Source organism: Diadema setosum, chromosome 22 (assembly GCF_964275005.1).
Source record: "Diadema setosum chromosome 22, eeDiaSeto1, whole genome shotgun sequence".
Lineage (NCBI taxonomy): Eukaryota > Metazoa > Echinodermata > Echinoidea > Diadematoida > Diadematidae > Diadema > Diadema setosum.
This window is the reverse complement of record NC_092706.1, coordinates 18,209,232-18,228,844: the sequence shown is the minus strand read 5'-3', so window position 1 is coordinate 18,228,844 and position 19,613 is coordinate 18,209,232. Positions and strand designations below refer to the sequence as shown.

Here is a 19,613-nt window from a genome sequence, read left to right as displayed (position 1 = left end):
AATTTTCTCACACGGTGTAAAATAATGAGATGAATCTTTCATGCACAAACCATTACCTCAAGCTAGTTTGAACGTGGAATGTCACTGATTTAAAATGTCCTGTCTTTTCTTTCTTGATATAAAAAAAAGAAGAAATCACATGACTCATATTTTGGGGCTGTAGACACTGTTTTTGAACTGTTAATTTTCCCAGAGAATGCTGTTAAAGCAAATTCTCCCCTGCCGCCATCCCCCTTCAAAAAACATCCTTTTTTTTTTTCAAGAGCTTTTGTTCATAGCAAGTGAGGCGTTCAAAGAACAAGTTGATCTTCATGTACATATTGTACCTGTGCTGGGTCAATGACACTCGCATGTGTTTTCACATTTGTCAGACTTCATTGTGATTCTTACTGACTGTAGCCGCTCATTCAATTTTTCTTTTTTCTTTTACCGCAGAACTTACCCAGGCATGATATTCTGTAGATTTAAATCTGATTGCAGTTTGTTTTTTCTCAAGTTTTTGCTTTTTCTATGTATCAAAATCACCTGAAAATTTTGATTTCCAATTTTTTCAGCAAACCTCAATATCATCCCTGCTTACCTTCATTTGGGTACATTCTTCCGGAAGATCATTGCTTTCCCAAAATCATTGTTCATTTGGGGGGGGGGGGGGGGTGGATCCTCTTTCAATGGCAATGAATTATATGGAATAGATTGAAAACACTGAAAAGTTTGATGAGGAAGAATGGGAAGCACACATCTACAACAGCTGTGTCTCTATTGTGCAGTTAGATTCCCATTTGGGGATGCGGTGATCTGAAAAAGATGAGATCAAATCAGTAAGCGCTGAAAAGAGAGGTTTCACACTCGCAGTGGACTTTGTTGTAATTATGTTTCTGAGGCATGTCTCTAAACCTGTTTATTTGTGGAGTGTTCTGACGTGGAATAAATGGGTATAGGTGCCAACTGCTAGATACCAACTACTAACTGCAAACAATATGTTATACTACAGCTGAGTTAAAAAGATCAGCATGCAATGTGCTGGGGAACACATCAAAAATTTACAAACAAGTTATTTGTAAGTGTGAAAAATTTTTTGGTCTCATCAGGTAATTGGATGTCACCAGGGAGGTGGAAAGAGACTTTCCACCTCCCTGATGTCACCCAGCTCCTGAGCTGATAGCTATCGCAAGGCACATGAGGCTCTTATCGAGTTTAAATCTAGGGCCATTGATCCCTTGGGGGTTGGTGGTCAGGAAGTAATAGCATTAAATGTTTCCTCTCAATGGGATGGCCCAATTTCCAATTTCAGGTCAGTCATTCAATTCTAGAGCTGTGACAGTAATCAGGTAGAAAGAATCTTCGATAGGATTTCCTCCTGTGGATGTTCAACAGGTGTATGTATATGTGTGTTCTGTCATGTTTTATGTATCAACCTCTTTACCCTTATCATGCACCTGTTATCTCAAACCTCTGAAGAATTCTCCATCCGTTCCACCTGTCTGTATAGGGCCTACCATGGTATTCCATTCCTTTTTTTTGGGGGGGGGGGGGCGCTTTCAGTGACAATGTGTCACTGAAGGTCAAGCTACCATCTCTCCCATGTTTGATTAAACTTCTCTGTTTCTGTTTTTGGAATATACATAGTATATATAGTTTGGAGTGTTCTGTGCTCGAAGGGGAACTCCAGACCAGTCAAAAGTTAGTTTGAAAAGGAAGACACATTTTACAAGCACAACAGTGAAAGTTTGATCAAAATCGGGTAAAGTTCACTGAAGTTATGAAGCTGATGTTTAGCTTTTTCCCCCATGAAAACAGTTCTTGCAAATAGTGAGACAATGATGTCATCCTCTCACAACTTGCCATATATAGTTTGCACATCAAATCTTTAAATTTGCTGTTTGGTTCAAACACAATCGGGCCACAGCCTCAAATCCTGATATATCTGACTGCACATTTATTTTGAAGTTATTCAGTATTCAGTTAGGAATACCATGATATTTTACTCTTTTATGAAAGAAGAAAATTGATTTTTTTTTCTTTTTTTTTGGTACACAATCAATAGAAAATTGCGAGGTGATAACATCTTGAGCTCACACATATGCATAATTCACATGAACAATTTATTAACTGTTTTAGAAAAAATCAGTGAATCTTTATGATTTCCTAACTTCCTTACTTTTAATCCAGTTTTGATCAACATTCATTGTTCTTGTTACCTTTTTACTCTTTCTTTTCAGACTAATTTGTAACTGGCCTGGAATTCCCCTTTAATTAGAATCGAGATTTGTGCTCGAGAGCCAAGATGTCAGCATAGCTGCTAACGCTGTAATAATCATGATGCCTGACTTAGAATTAAGAAAAAAAAGAAAAATGTCTTCCCTTAATTGTATATACGCAGGATGATGGGTTGATGGTTCACATCATCAATCTTTCAATGGAACCATCCCCCTTCATTAACGCCTCGTTCGCAAGTCATTGACACTCAGCTCAGCAATATAAATCTTCCCTCTAATGATATAATATGTGTACTCTTATGTAAACTTCCACCTGTACTTTGACGATAAATCACTGTACAAGCTGGCTGCGCAGATGGGACGATGTGCCGCTGACTCCTACTGTTGGCATGTCTTCCTCTCTGCTATGTCTAGTTTGGATGTGCCAGTCACATTCATATGATGCATCCCACACCAAGGGCAGTTATGGTTTAGTTTAATCTTTATGTGTAATTTCATCTGTATCTCTCTCTGTGTCCATATCTTGCACAAGGTGCTACATAAATGCTTGTCCAATTGCCCAGGGCAAGTGAAAATCAAAGTCAGGCAAAGTGTTTTGGATCCATGAGAAAAGGTGCTCACCCGAATTAGGCAAGTTTTTTTTTTTTTTTCACTCCCCCCCCCCCCAAACCCTAGAAGTCAGCCATACAGAAGCCAAAAGATGACTGTTTAGAGAAGCAACACACTCTAATTTCATTTCAGAAACTTTCCACCACTTACGCCAAGAAGCGAAGAACCATGCCTGTTAATATTCCAGTGTCTCCCAAATCAAATCAATGTGTGCTGTTTAATGCAGATGATTACACATGTTTTACTAAGCCCATGACGTAAACAAGTGATTTTCTTTATCATTTGCTGAAATATTTGGACTTTCTTTTCGGGCAAGTAAGATTAATGTCCGGGCAAGTGTTTGGACAATTTGACAATCTGCTTGCCCAACCAGGCAAGTGGTTAAAAAAAGTTGCGTAGCACCCTGCCTTCATTCTGTTCAACTCTCACTCTCTTTCTCGATGCATTTATCACCTCACTTCTGGTGCAGAAATACGGTTTTGAAACAACTGTTTGGGAGTTTGGGGCAGTTGATAAATGCAAAGCTGTTTTGATTATGGGGCTAAAGATGCGTTTCTGAAATGCCGGAAAAAAAGTGTCATTGCAAACACTTTTTGAGCCAGAAACACGTTTCTGTAGGGTTGATAAATGCGAAGTTGTTTTGAAATGCGTTTATAACTTGGACCTGCCCACGCCAACCACTGCTGACTATACATCTAAAATTAGATTCTTGGTATCAACAATATCAAACGTAGCTTTGATAGCCTCAGCCAAGAAGAAAACCTGGAGGCCAAGTTATTTTGTCATACATTGTATCAGGGGAAAAATATGTGTGCGGTGAGACATAAGATTATCTATGAGCTGAACTCACGTGTGCTTGTGGATAAATCTAGTGTACTATATAATGATTTTCTTTGCAGTGAGGAAGAATCAGAAATTTTTCATTTTCAATTCAAATGATATTATATTTGTGTACAGTTTTTACCAAATCAAACCTCGGGTATACTAGAGGACAATTCCGTTGGAAATTCCTGATCATTTTTTGTCTGCTGCTGAGTGGAGTGTGATTAGGTGACTTTGAAGATGAGGAAAAATTAATGTATTGCTCTTTTTTTTTTCAAGACCTTGTCTTGACCTTTTAACAAATAAATGAGGTACTCATTGAAATGCCACCAGGGACTTTGGAAGAAGTGCAGAATACCCTGCGAACTCAAAGCATCGTTGCATCAGATGCCCTTTTTCAGGACATGACAGTCTCTTGTCCTTTGTCCTTGTGAAGGCACAATTTGATTGAATTTTGGTTGCCATAGTGACATGATGTTGGCTGTACTTCCCCCCATTATATTGCCAGTTTTCTGTTATGAAATTTGATAAGCTGCGCTATCTCTGCGTGTGAGACAGATTTCAATAACTTTCCACACAACTCTAGCCTGGCATTTGGATGATTTGTCCCCTGAGGAAAATCCAGTTACAATCCTAATAGGCCTAAGAGTTTTAGTGCATCTGTCATTTAGCCGAAAGGGAAGGTCTTTTTAGATAGTCATCCAGGGCGTATGTTTTGTTCAGTCTAATTTCCATTTGATGTATGGTTCTTTGAAACTAGTAAAACCAGTCAATCTTGTTCGCTCTCCTTGCACTTTTGAAATGTACTTATTTGTTTCACACATTATTTTTACAGTATGTTGAACTTGGACCTTTTGTGTAAAGCTGCAGCTTCATTTTCAAAAATGTTGTAGGGTTGTACAGTATTACATTACAGGTTGAAGTGTCCTTCTTTTTATTGTACAAACTTTAAGGTATAGCAAGTGCTCTTGTACATATCATATTAGAGCAATACTCATTTTCATGAAAGTAGTAGGTTTAGGAAAAATAGGACAATCTGTTCAGTGTGTCCAAATGTTAAAAATTGTCATACTTTTGGCTATTAATTCGTGTGCACAAAAAGGTCATGGCCTCTCATATTTTATTAGGATAGCTTCTTTTTTTTTTTGGATGTCTCAGCCATTTCAAGACCAATTTTCATCAAATAAACTGTGAATTCATTTAAGAATTACATGTTCTTTCATATTTTGCCAGAGGTTTCTCATTTTCTCACAAACACACACAAAAGAAAGTTGGAAACCTGCAGCCCCATCTAAACCAAAACTGTACCATCCCTTTAAAAGTCACAAATCCTCTTTAAAATCGCAATTATCATTTTGTCCAACAAAGAAAATCTCCTAAAATATGTCTAACCTTTGTTTGGAATGATACTACACTGTATGAAAGTACATCATAGAAAAGGAATAGAATGGAATGTGGTTTAATATAACATCCTATTAAAGAGCACATCACAAAATTACTAAACATTTAATCCTAAAAGGTATTTGCATAGATGAATGCATGCCACACAATAATGTCAATGGGAATTAAATGCAGCGCTATCAGATATGACTTAGGTTTTCAATTATTTGAAAATTCCCATTGGCATTATTGTGTGACATGCATTCATCCATGCAAATACCTTTCAGGATTAGACATTGATAGTAATTTTGTGATGTGCTCTTTGGATGTTATACTTAAAAAAAAATTAAAAAAAAAATCATTCTATTCCTTTTCTATGATGTACTTTCATGGTATCATTCCAAACAAGGGTTAGACATGTTTTATGAGATTTTCTTTCTTGAACAAAGTGATCATTGCAATTTTAAAGAGGATTTGTGACTTTTAAAGGGATGGTACAGTTTTGGTTTAGATGGGGCTGCAGGTTTCCAACTTTCTTTTAATAATAATAATAATAATAATAATAATAATAATAATAATAATAATAATAATAATAATAATAATAATAATAATAATAATAATAATAATAATAATAATAATAATTGCATTTATATGGCATTTATATTTATTTTTGTGTGTGTTTGTGAGAAAATGAGAAACCTCTGACAAAATATGAAAGAACATGTAATTCTTAGATGAATTCACAGTTTATTTGATGAAAATTGGTTTTGAAATGGCTGAAATATCCAAAAAAGCTATCCTAATAAAATGTGAAAGATCCACGGCGTTTATTAGGATCTCTTTGCTTTACCTTGATTTTGGATATCTCGGTCATTTCAAAACCGATTTTCATCAAATAAACTTTTAGTTTTCCTATACTCTTTAACATTTCAGAGTGGTTTCTAAATATCTTGCAAAGCGTTAAAAAGTGAATCCTCGCCTCAACCAGTGCTATACCATCCCTTTGAATTGATTGAATGAAGCAGCATTACCAAAAGGCTTCATCTGTATAGATTGTAAATTTAGTGTGGCTGTCAGTAAAGACATCAAGTCTGGCATATTCTAAGAAACTTCAAATGAATTGTGTGGTTCATATGACCATGGCAGCACTGTTTAGGTTATGGCTTTACCTTGCTTGAGTATGATTATCATGTTCATGGAGTGTTCATTTCTCTCTCTTTTTTTTTGTTGAAATTTCCACAGCTGTATGTGAAACATAGGAAATAAAACATTTTAAATCTCTCTAGTATTGTATAAAAGACACACATATACACAACATCTTTGGCATCACCTTGACATGTAATTATGATGCATGTCATGGGGAGGAGGTTATGCTTTAAAAAGAAGTTTGTTGATTTTATGTACAGAAAAAAAAAAAGTGAGAATGAAGAAATGATTACATCATCAGTCATCAACATATCATCTATTGTGACCAATATAAATCACTATTTCATGTATGACCGTGAAAATTCCGTAACTTTTGCATTTTTTTTTTTTTTGGTCCAATTTCACAAAGTCTGCACCACTGCTTGTTTGATTTGACTCTTCCAAGCCAAGTCATCTAGAACACCAGGGAGTGTAGTTTCACATGGAAGAAGAAAGATCCAATTCAATTACTGCCGTCCCGTTGCCAGATTGAAGGGAAGTGTGTGATTGTCTCTGCCTCAGAGTCTCTACAGATTTCGTTGTCACAGCGAGTATCGTATTTCCATCGTTTGATTAGAGCAGAGTGAAAAGTACAGTCAGAGAAGGTTGGGATATACACAGGAACCGAATTATTGCTACAGCAATATGTCTTTTGGAACAAGAAATCCATCTCCACTGCAGTCAGCTGTTTGGCTTTTGACACATACATGTGTATACTGTCAATTATTGTTGAAGATCCACAGATCAGCTTATTTGATTATAAGTGAATTTTATCAAAAGTGTAGTATTTGCAATAACTAATATCACTTAATGTGGAAGAATATGCTGCTATTTCGTGCTGAAATTGTTCTTCCAAAATCTACCTTGTAAGACCTCACGCTTGCTACTTTGAATGAAATTATTTTGTGTCAGTCCTTTCTTCTTCAATATGTACATACCCGTGAATCAGCAAGGAATTACAGACCAATTAGACACAGGCAAGATATCCAGAGTTTGATTGCAAAATGAGTTGAGCGCCATATCTATAAAAAAAAATTAAAGTAACTCCATCATCAGATTGTGCAAAATAAAACCTGAACAATGATACCTCACTCGTTGCACAACAAGGATTATTCTTGAAGTTATGATAAAAAAATGTGACATATTTTCTTATTTTGTGTGCTTTTCTAGCAGGTTTAGTCGCAAATATTTCAAAGTGACAAGAATGTAATTAGCCTATTTTGTCATTAAACTCTTCATATGTAGACTGGTTACCAATAATGCACCTGCAACTTAGATTCTCAGTGGATACTGCTTGATCAGCAAAAGTAGTGGCTGCCATCCTTGTATTTACAGAAAGTACATGCAGATGAACTTTGACCTTTGCTTCACTGTGATTCTGCATGACATTTTTACACTGCGAGTAATTTCATGGAAAATTTGGAATAAAAGTGTAATAAGGCTTGTAGAGAAAATGCCATACAGATTTGAGCTGCTTGTTGACCTCGTACATCAAAACAGTCATTCTCTGCATGTAAGGACAGAAAGTGGTTTTTAACCCTCGCATGAAAGAAGTGTTGCATTTTTGAGGGTATTCTTCAGAAGTGGGCCTGAAGTGATATGACGATAATTGATCACATCATGGAGCAAAGGTATTTCTATGACCATATGTACAGAGTAGACGGTCCTCTGAAAAGAATAGTGAGTGGCCAAGAACACTCCTTCTCCACTGCCCATCGATGAAGTGACCGCAGTGGTGTGATGGTAAACTGATGATGTGTAATAATTGTGTGGCATCTCGCCTTATTGATTCAATGTTTATGCATCATTGCTCAAAGCAGAATAAATCAGATATCTCCATGTAGTGGATCCCTCATGACCTGGGTACTTCAGGATGGTTTTGTGATGGTCTAGCTAAAGCCCCAGTCACACACAAACACGGATCCTCAAGGATCTACACGGCGATCCCCAGAACATGCGGCAATGGTCCAGGGAGTTCAGGGATAATTTTGCCCTGGATGGAGTGTCATTGCGTGCTGATGACTGTACACACGGTATCAACACGGCAGCTACACAGATCAGGCCAGACCAGCATGGCATCTACACGGCATCTACACGGCATCTACACGGCATCTACACAGTGCTTACATCAACCTCCACGGACCATGCCGGACCCACTCGGCAACTACACAGTCCATGTCAGCAGAGCACACGGACCATCAGGGCGTCTACATTCTACATGGACCAGCAGGACAGCTACACGGACTAACACAGCAGCTGCATGTACCTTGCCAGCAGACGAAAATCCGCTACATAAAAAGCGAGCTGATTTTTTATTTTCATCAATCTTCTCGTTCTCGTCATGCAGGGACCGTGCAGATTCATGTTCATCCCTGTAATATCGTGTTTGAACATGATGGTCCATGTAGTTTCCGTGTGGCTGCCTTGTAGGTCCGTGTAGCTGCCTTGATGATCCGTGATGGTCCTTGATATAAAAAAAAAAAAAAAAAAACCATCACGAACTGCCAAGGATACTCACAGCGCCTACATGATCGTTCTAGGCATGGCAGTCTAACATGGCAGTCCACGGATGATGCCGGATGTTTTTGACCTCCAAAAACTGCCGTAATGGCCTCCTGGATGTCCACAGACCTGCACGCACCTCAAGGGACCTCCATGGATGCCCAAGGCATCAACACGGATCTCTCCCCCTGATAACCCCGATCAGATCCGGGGTGATCCAGCATGTACATTGATGTGCATGTGACTTCGGCTTTAATTGTGTTGTTTCAAGTCAGTGGGATATATCGGATACAAAAGATAGGGAAAGCTTCATGTGTACACATAAGATTCTGAACTGCTCATTTAAATGGGACTTTGACCTTTGCTTCACCTTGATTCTGCATGACATCTTTTACTAATTTTTCGCTAACTGCCACTGGCATTCAGTGCATATAGTGCAGAGAAGAACTTTTGCTTGCATTTTAATCTTCACTCTCACGAAATTTGCGAAATTAAAATGCATGCAAAAATTTCTGGCTTTAAAGACCTAGTTCAGAAGAGCTTGGAGTAACCATTATAATTCTGTGTTTTTTTTTTTTCTGAATTCACAAATTCACAAATTGGTTGTAATCCTCCCGTGTTAAATGAGGCAAGACCCCTACTGCTGTGACAAATGGGACACTGTTCACCATTTTTGTGTGTCTTTCACAGAGAAAAAGTACATGTGGTAAAATCTTAGTTCATGATTTAGGGAAAATGACTTTCCCAGTGACTGCAGCAGCTGACAATGTAATCTGTTCTCTCTCCCTCCCTTCCTCTGTGTCCCTCTGTCTTTCTCTCTCTTGCCTGTTGTTGATGGTGTGCTGCACAGTGAGCTGTGAACACAATGAACAGTTTGCCTGTGCGGATGGCACGCAGTGCATCCCGTTGTCATGGCGATGTGATCGTGACCCTGATTGCCGAGACGTCAGCGATGAGGAAGGTTGCAGTAAGTTGGAAGAAAGGATTTGGGAAGTTTGCATCAGACGCCTCGGCCAATAAATGATCCGTATTCTTTGTATTCTTCATCTGTAGGGGCTTAGAGGGTATGCATCTCCCCTCCCCCCCCCCCCCCCAGCTCCCAAGGTGGAGGGATGACATGTCTAATCATCCCCCCCCCCCCCAGGTTTCGTGGATTTTTTTTATTTGTGGTAATCTTTTTATCCTGATTATGATTATCACTTTTTTCTTCTTCTTTTTTTCTTCTTCGTATTGATTATATTATTATTGTTATCATCATTATAGATATTATTATCCTTATCATCATCTTCGTCATTGTCACCTCATATATATTTCCATATTTCTGATCCCTATTAAAGGTTCTGTTCATTATTGGGAGCAGTGATTTAACATTTGATGCATATGTCCTATGTAGGTCAGTTGTATCACAAAACATCCTACCATAAGAATTTTACAATAAAACCTAAAATTTAAGGAGATATCACTATTTCTCTCAATAAACTGTAACAGTAGACAGCTTAGTCTGGAAGCATTTTTATTATAACTATTTTGTATTATTTAACATTACTTTACGTTGATTATACTAATTCAAATTTTTTACATTGGTTGTTTCTATCCCTAACTCACATTTTAGAACTATTTTGAAGCACTAATGCAGGGTTATTAATATCATTTCATCTGCAATGGTAAATTATGCCTTTAATAATTTTCTTCTGCCTCTAATGGGACAGTGTCATGGAATATTCATCAAGAGGTGTTTTCAGTGGGGATGGAGTACATTAAATGCATATTGAAAATCTTACTGTTATCATTTGTTATCATTACTACATGTATTTGTATTATTATTCATTATTAGTACAGTATATAGTGAAAAATTGCATTATGTGGAAAATTTAGCCATTCACACACTTCCTGAATGTTCAATTTTCTTAGTTGGGATTGAACATTTTCCATTTATTCCTCTAAAAGTGTGCACCAGGTCATTGAATATCAGTTTTAAATAATGCAAAAGCTCCACACCCTCCCCTTTGTTCCAACTCCATAAACTTAGTACATGATGAAAACACACGGAAAGGAAAAAAAAAAAAAGGTGACAGACACCACAATGTAGCCAATCGCAATTTCCTTGAATATTCACGTTTTGTTCTTTTTGATTTGGCATTTTCTGAATATTCCCCCAAAGTGTGCACCAGATCATTGATTTTCAGTTCTAAAAATACAAAAGCTCCATTGTGTGGGAGGGGATACCCCCCTCACATATCTTTCCATTTTCGTAGACTGAGTTATACACATATGAAAGATGCAGATGCAGTAAAGAATGTGACAAATACAATATACCACATTTTAGCCATTCACGTTGCCTTGAATGTTCCTTTTTTTTTTACTTTTCAGTTAACAATATTCCAAACCTCTCCAAAAAAAAAAGAAGTGTGCACCAAATCATTGAATATCAGATTTAAAAGTGCAAAAGCTTCACACCCTCCCCTTTTGTCCACTTCCCATAGACTTATAGTATATACAAAATGAAGATACACACATGGATTGCAGATACCACAATTAAGCCATGTCCTTGAATATTAGTTTGTCCTACTTTTCGATTACAAATTTTTCAAATATCCCCTTAAAAGTCGGATCAGATTATTGAATTTGAGTGCTAAAAATGCAAAATCTCCCCCACCCGTTCTTTTTGCTCCTTAGCTTGAGCGTTGCCCACAAAATATTGAATATAATTCATTCCTTCCCCGAGAAACAGAACCGCCCCCCCCCCCCACTTTCTTTGAATAATGCATAGGAATACATAGGGTCTAACTGCTTGGCCCCCCACTTTGTTTAGCCCGGAAGTGGCGCCGGAAAAAAACAAAACAAAACAAAACAACCCCCCAAGATTAAGCTTTGTTTGTGGTGTACCAGACGGTGTAGAAGTGCAGGTAAGGCCTTTTTTGTTTTTGCTTGTTACCTTTTTCCTTGTCAGCTGATGAAACCCCCTGAAGGGGCACCAGTAAGTTGTGCTGAAGGCCCCTCCCCCCTTTTTTTTTTTGCTTGTAAGCTGAAGAAACGCGGAAGTGGGTGCGGAAAGCTATGCTGATTGTTTTTGTTTTTTGTTTTTTGCTTATAACTAGTTAGCCAATGAAACCCGGAAGTGGCACCAGAAAGTTGAGCTGAAGGCCTTTTTTTTTCTTGCTTGTCAGCTGATGAAACCTGGAAGTGGCAGCAGAAAGTTACACTGAGGACTCTTCTTTTTTTTTTTTTTTTTGTGCTTGCTTGCTTGTTAGCTGATGAAACCCGGAAGTGTGCGTGTATGTCATTATTTGAATAAATGATGTGATCGCCTTTTGGCTGCAAATCATATGCTCCAGGTCTGAGGACCAGCCTATGCCGCTGTTCAATTGTAATGCCATACTAATGCAATATTACTCTTTTGAAGCCTTGAATACTGTACAGCTTATTTTTTTTTTATTGTTGTGATTTAAGCTATGATATGTTAATGTCTACTGGATACAAATTCATTAACATATAAGTATATGAATCGATTCATTTAGAGTCTCAATAGAATATTCATGTGATTATCTGAAAAGTAAATTAAAAATTAATTTGCGTCATTTCATATGAGCATGTGACTTCTTGAGAATGCTATTCAAAAAGTGAGATTTAAATTGTATGGTATTAGTGTGTTTCCATAGGTCATTGTCTACGTCACCTTAAGAATTCAATTGCAGAATAAGAAAAATATAGTTGATAGAAAAAAATAATACTGGACTCTTATAAAGTGCTCATTCTACCTAAAAGAAAAGAAGAAAAATACTCATGGCACTGTGGAAATAGAAATGAATGGGTATGATACGCTAAAACGTAGTATAGAAGATGGAACATAAGAACAAACGAACAAACAAACAACAAACAAATATATGTGTGTTTGCAATGTACATACATGTATGCTGTAAATGAAGTTGATGATTATTCAAATCTACACTGTTTTCTGTAAATTGATTTTGAAAAGGGAATATGTTGAACTTTTTATCTTAAAAGAACATTCTCAACTCTTGGAGAAAAAGCTCTTATTCCTGCAACCCAATCTCTCTGGAATGCTCTTCCACTGAGGATCCGATCAGCAGAAACAATTGAAACATTTAAAAAGCATCTGAAAGTCATATATGTTTGCATCTTGCTTTGGTTGAATATTTGTTTAATTGTTTACCGGGTATATATATTTCTATCCTTTCCTTGTTCTTCAACTTTCGTATGTACAACCATACAATGTATGTTATTCTCTTTATATATTCCTTTGCGCCTCAGAATAGGCCACTAGATCGATGGTGCATCACAAATGCTGTGCTTATTATCATTATTATTATTATTCTCCATGTTTATCCACAAATACACTTGAATAATGTGTCCACATTACAATGAAGTAATCTAGAGTGTGGTTGTGGCTTCTCTTTTCAGCCGACAAGAGTAGTGCCTGTGAACCAGGCTACATCCGGTGTGCCAGCAACGGCGTGTGCCTTCCCGAGGCATACCAGTGCGACGGACAACCCGACTGCGCAGATGGCTCCGACGAAGGGCCAGAGTGTAAGTTTACACTGTCACAGGTTTGGTCAGCAGTGACCAACTGATCAATGCTCTGAGAAGGATGATAGAGCTGTATTCACCATGACCCAATCAATGCCCAGAAACCATCATAAAAACGGTTTGGTCCTACCTGCCTCTGTCTTTGTATCATAACTTGTACCATTTATTGTAAGTGTTGTATTAAGTGGAGAAAAAAAAAAAGAAAAAAAAAAACAAACTTCAGTTGAACCATTTGTTATTTATGTGATTGTTCCATTTGCAGAAATTTTAAAATCCTTTTCAAATTGTTAAATTCGTAGTTGATTCTAATATTGGTAGTGCATGGTAGAAGATTTCAATTTCTGTTTCTGTTGACAAAGTTTTGTACATGTCTTTCTGATTTTGTAGAGATTTAATGATTTTAACTAGCTACATCTAATCTTACTGTAATGTAAGACATGCAAGGAAATTTAGATGTGCTGATTTAATGATGAGAAGATGATACCTGGAGCCTCCCCCCCCCCCCCAGCGGACTTGATGGTTTAATTCTCCAAAATATTAAAGGACAAGTTCACCTTCAAAGACACGTGGGTTGAGTGAATGCAGCAATATTAGTAGAACACATCAGTGAGGGTTTGAGGAAAATCCGACAATCCATTCAAAAGTTATGAATTCTTAATGTTTCTGCTCAGTCATGGCTGGATGAGAAGACTACTATAGCTTGTGATGTCACATGAGTACAACGGTATAAAGAAAGTGTAAAGAAAATTCACCTTATTTTCACTTTTCTCGCGTAACAAAAGAACACTCGTCTTCTCTCTTTCAGAAGGCAAGGGGAATAATATTATCCTTAACATATATCAGTAACAAGTCCAAGAGATGTGCACTTAATTCAAAAAGTAAAATTTTGTGAAATTCTCTTTTTAATTTTCATTATATCGTTGTACGCATGTGACATCACACACTGTAGTAGTCTTCTCATCCAGCAGCAATTGCGCAGATACTTAAAAAATTCATAACTTTTGAACGCATTGTCGGATTTTCCTCAAACTTTCACTGATGTGTTCTACTAATATTGTTGCATTCACTCAATCCACATGTACATGAAGGTGAACTTGTCCTTTAAGCTTCCTGAGAGGAAACACTTGTAAATGTGTGCTCTTGTTATCAGAATTGTTATTATTTTACTTCAAATACATTATTTCACCCTCTTTATTCATTTGTTTTCTTTTTGTCAGACCTGAGTTTTTCCAGATATTTGATTATGCACATAAAGTTTTTTATCAGTACATGTGTAGGATATTTCAAGGAACAAAAGTAGAAGCTTGGCAAAAATGCCACGAGAGATGATTTCTATTACTTTTTACAAGCAAGTATTTGACATTTTGATTACTTTGCAAGCAATAGTCATATTCCAATGAAGAATCCTTGATTGTGAAAAATGGTTTTAGACAGCACAGGTGCCCCAGTCAATGTTTCTTTAATGTTCATGCCCCCCTGATGGTTACAGTAACCTTGGACACTTATGGACACTGTACAAGTAGTTACTGGTATGTTGTTTTCATCAATGATGGCCAGGCTTCTGTTGAAATCTTTTAGCATTCTCAGTTGAACTTAGCTCAGTTTGAACTCAATACTTTATATTAACCTGTGAATAGAAAAAGATGAGCTTTGTTTATATTATGAAAGCATCCGCTCTGTAGAATATTTCATCTTCAGTTCGGTTTCATGTGTTCTGTAATATTTTGCCAGTCATGATAAGTGGAGGTATGATTTGTGAAAGGTATTTTAAAAGAGTTTTAATCATCCAGTCATACAGAGGAAAGATTTCTCTTTCACAAAAATAGAAAAAGAAAACTTACCTATTGTATTTGGAGTCCTCTTGTAAAATTGGGTCATGTAGCTTTTTTATGCTCTTTTGCACAGCAAAAAAGACTCTCAAGAAAGAAAAAGATATTCTGTGTTTTCATTTTTTTTTGGTCCCAATATTGTTTTTCTGCCAATACTGCGACCAACCTCAAATGCTGACCAACTTTATCTTATACTGGGTAGTTAAGTGTATAAATACACTGTAGAGCAATTTAATATGTTTTCAGATTGTGGGAATTGTGAGTATGTGCTTTCCCACACACCCACATGTCTGATAGAGCTGTTATACTTTATAACAATGGCTGTCATGTATTTTGGCCCTGTAATGTTCATGCTCCACTCAAATTATCAAATGACAAGTCTATTTTGATAGAACTCTATGTTTACATTGCACTCGAGATATATTCAGGGTAATGTCATTCGAGGGATGGTGTACTTTTGGTTTAGATGGGGGATTCAGGTTTTAACTTTTGGTGAGATAATTAGAAATAGTGTATGAAATTAAGAGTATTCAATTGTATATTTGAGGAATTCAATGTTTATTTGATGAAAATTGGTTTTGAAATGGCTGAGATGTCAAAACAAAGTAGAAGACGGTGGTCTTAATCAAAGATGGGTCTCACCTTTTATTAGGATCTCACTGTTTTTGGATATCTTAGCCTTTTCAAAAACGATTTTCATCAAATTAACTTTGAATTCCTCTTATACAGTAATTGTATGCTCTTTAATATTTCATAAGAGGTTTCTCGTTATCCCACAAAAAAAAAAAGTTAGAAACATCGAAGCCCCATCTCAACCAAAACTACACTATCCCTTTCACCTGTAACCATCTTGACTGTGCCAGTCTGGCATTCCAAATTTGGATTGGCACTCTGAATGTTCTGTAGAGTTTGTGATTGATTCTCATGCTTGGAGAGAAATTTGAAGTAGAGTCTAATAAATCCATTGCAGGTAGCACATTACAAAGCTCTGTGAAACTGAAATAATTATGAAAAAAAAAGTTCTTGCCACTGCCAAATCAAAATAGCATGATTCTCATGCTTGGAGAGAAATTTTAAGTAGACTCTAATAAATCCATTGCAGGTAGCACATTACAAAGCTTTGTGAACCTGAAATAATTATGAAAAAAAAAGTTCTTGCCACTGCCAAATCAAAATGGCATGATTCTCATGCTTGGAGAGAAATTTTAAGTAGACTCTAATAAATCCATTGCAGGTAGCACATTACAAAGCTTTGTGAACCTGAAATAATTATGAAAAAAAAAGTTCTTGCCACTACCAAATCAAAATAGCATGTACAGTGCTGAAGATGTTTATCCATCCCCTTTATTTCTGTTATTCTTTTACTTCTTGTTTCATAAACTTAGCTCATCTTATAAAGCATGATTGTAAAGCTAAAAGTAGACAGCTGCAGTGTAAATATGCAATATGCATTTAAATATATACAAAAAATAGCATATGTTTGTGTGTGTGATGTGTGTGTAGATTATCTGCTGCTGCCGCTTAACCACTTCTTATATTCTGCTGCTCTATTCCTTTTCACTGTACTCATCTAGAGCACCTCCTCCATGGCACACTTCCTTTAATAACAAATCCTCTTCCCATATCGCCCACTATTATATTGACTACGCAGGCCAGCAACCACCGCCACTGATATGCCCGCCAGACCTGCAGTACAAATGCCACGATGGGAGGACCTGCATCAGCTACCTCCATATCTGTGACGCAGTGCCTGACTGCCTCGACGGGTTGGATGAGGGCGCTTTTTGCAATCCAGGTGCTGTGAAATCCTCCCAGTATTACACTCCCAGTGCTGTGTGTTCCAAAGATCAGAATGATTTGTAGTTAGATGTGTGCTTGCTGATGACAACTAATGTATGTTAAAGTATAAATCTTTAATATGATTAGTATCACTGGTACATACTTAGGTAGTTTTCATATTTAGTCTGAATAATACCATTCTGATACTATAATATCAATTTTGTATTAAAACCAAATAAACTTTTGACTTTCATGAGTGAGTGTATCTTGATTAAGAGTATTTTACAATGTCTTGAAAAAGACTGATTCCACTTCCAGTGTCCAGAAGCTAAAGTGATGTGTGTGTGTGTTTTTTTTTTTGTTTTTTTTTTTGCAGAGCAACATCGTTCATCCAGTGAGCAGTTAATGATATACATGTACATGCACATTTTTAGGTTTATACATGAACAACTTGAAGTGAGAATAGCATCTGTGCAGTCAATTCCTCTAGACTTAGATTTACAAGCAGAGTCAGTCATAAAGGCCAACCCAACATCAGTACTTGCCAATGCTCCTCTCGCTTATTTCATTTTGATCCTGCTATAAAAATTGAAGTCCTTTATTTGCACTCATAACGAAATTATATATACAGTTTCTGTGTATTGTGTAGCATCTGTTAAGATCAAGAATCCCACACCTGCAATGAATGTCCAATTATGGTTTCAACACAAGTGATTATGGGGTTACCATATGGATAATTGTGGACACAAAGTATTTGATTAATGACAAGAGTGTGTATTTAATGATGAACAGACTCTAAAGTATGAAATATCCCAGTTTAATTATATGGAGAGTGCGCGTAATAAATGTCCGGAAACCATCTTGAACGTTGCTTATATTGCATTGATGTCATTGGTTACGAGAGATATTGCTGAATTGGAGGGGATGCGGGGCAAAATCAGGGTTTTCTTGCCTAAAACGACCCCGCTCCCTAGGACAAAACGGGGGCTGATGGCTTTTCCACGGAGTGGGTTAATTGATAAGGTGTAGTGCGTGCCGCCTCTTGGGATCTCCCCCCTTTCATCACAGATGGTTTCCCTCTTTACTCGTTTGCCGCTTGCAAACTAAGTGCACGTCACATAAAGCCCTGGAGTATATAGCTCCGCCGACTTGACTCGGTTGGCTACTGTGCCAAATATTAGTGAGTGTGGCTTATAGAGGTTAATGAAAAGCTTCTTCCAGTCTACCATTTATTCAGTGTTTTATCTTGATGGATCTATTTAAGATATGGATCTATTTAAGATGCAGTGTTTTTAAATACATTGTAGTATGCATAGTTCTATAGTTCTCATAGAAAATTGTATTATAGTGCAAGAAATATTTCTAACAAAATGTGGATTTCTACTGCATTTAGCAGCTTTATCCAATCCAATAATGTCTTTAGAATATGCAGTGAATAAAGTGTGAAAGGGTAATTAAGTGATGATATTTTGTATAAAGGTGAAGAATGTTGAGTTATCAACCAGCAAAGGTCTACAGTTAGAAAGCCTACATTTCAATTTATAGCAATGTTTAAAAAAAAAAAATCAAAAGAACCTGTTTTTCACTCTAATATGATGAAAGAGTTGTTTATCTAGATTTCTTTGCAGGATTTGAGTTGGCTAAATTTATGTTACACTACAGCAGACCAACTTACAATGTATACTGTAGAAGTAGACATTTTTGTGCAAGTGATTTTTGTGCTCTACCTGTTAAGATGAATTTTGTGTGTTTTTTTATTCTGTGAAATCAAAGCATTTAATAGTGGTACATATAACAAGCAAAGATACATTGTATTTATATACATGATGCTTTTATTTTTACACTAGTCTAGCCTCTGGTCTCGCAAAATGTCTACACCGCAAAAATTTTGTGAACATTATCTGCAAGAGGCAAAAAAAAAAAAAAAAAAAACCCAAACAAAAACGTGCCTGCACAGCAAAAATTTTATGAACATGATCTGAAAGAGGCCAGGGTATCAAAGCTCCACATCAAATTCTGAATTTTTGCCAACATACAGAAAGGTCAAGAATGTGTTTGACCCAAGTACATTACAGCCAGCATATTCATGTATTGTACACCAATTCAGATGTTGTTTTGAAGACATTGGTTTCCATGACGTAAACTTACAATGTATCACATACTTGTCTCCTCTGTACATGCGTATATCAGTTGACAATGTCAAAATTGACAATGCCTCAATTTCTTCCTCTCCCATGCTGTTGGTGTCCATTACAGAAAACTCCAATGAATGTGCCAGTGGTCCATGTGGGGCATCCCAGCAGTGTGTGGAAACATTTGGTGGACATCTCTGTGTGTGCCCAGAAGGTTTCCAAGCCCCTCCTGATAATCCCACTGTGTGTCAGGGTGAGTAGACCAGAGCTGCCAATTTACATGTTTTGTTTTGTTGTGTTTGTGTTTTTTTTTTTTTTTTTTTTTTTTTGGTTACTGTTGCAAATTCTACTATGTTTTGCTTCTTTTTATTTAGCAGAGAAAATTGTGTGTTCTCAGAACTGTTGTTTAACATGCATAGTATGTATAATTTCCCATTTTTTGGTCAAACCAAAATGTGATTTTTGTGTTCATTTTTTTCTTTAACCCTAAAAAGACTGGGGGAGGGGGGCTTTTTAAGCCCCCCCTCGACATTTTTCTGGAACGTAAACGACATAAATCTGGAACGTAAGAATCTCACGACGCGACGTTTTATGACTTTTTTCTTTTAAGT

The 19,613-nt window shown here is 36.8% G+C and overlaps 1 protein-coding gene across 1 annotated transcript in view; it reads left to right on the top strand.

The window, feature by feature from the left end:
• Positions 1-19,613, top strand: part of LOC140245174 (prolow-density lipoprotein receptor-related protein 1-like) — a 212,964-nt gene that overhangs the window by 53,237 nt on the left and 140,114 nt on the right. The window contains 3 exon segments of the mRNA XM_072324772.1: positions 13,137-13,262; positions 16,743-16,886; positions 19,127-19,255. Coding sequence (XP_072180873.1) covers positions 13,137-13,262; positions 16,743-16,886; positions 19,127-19,255 — 399 coding nt within the window.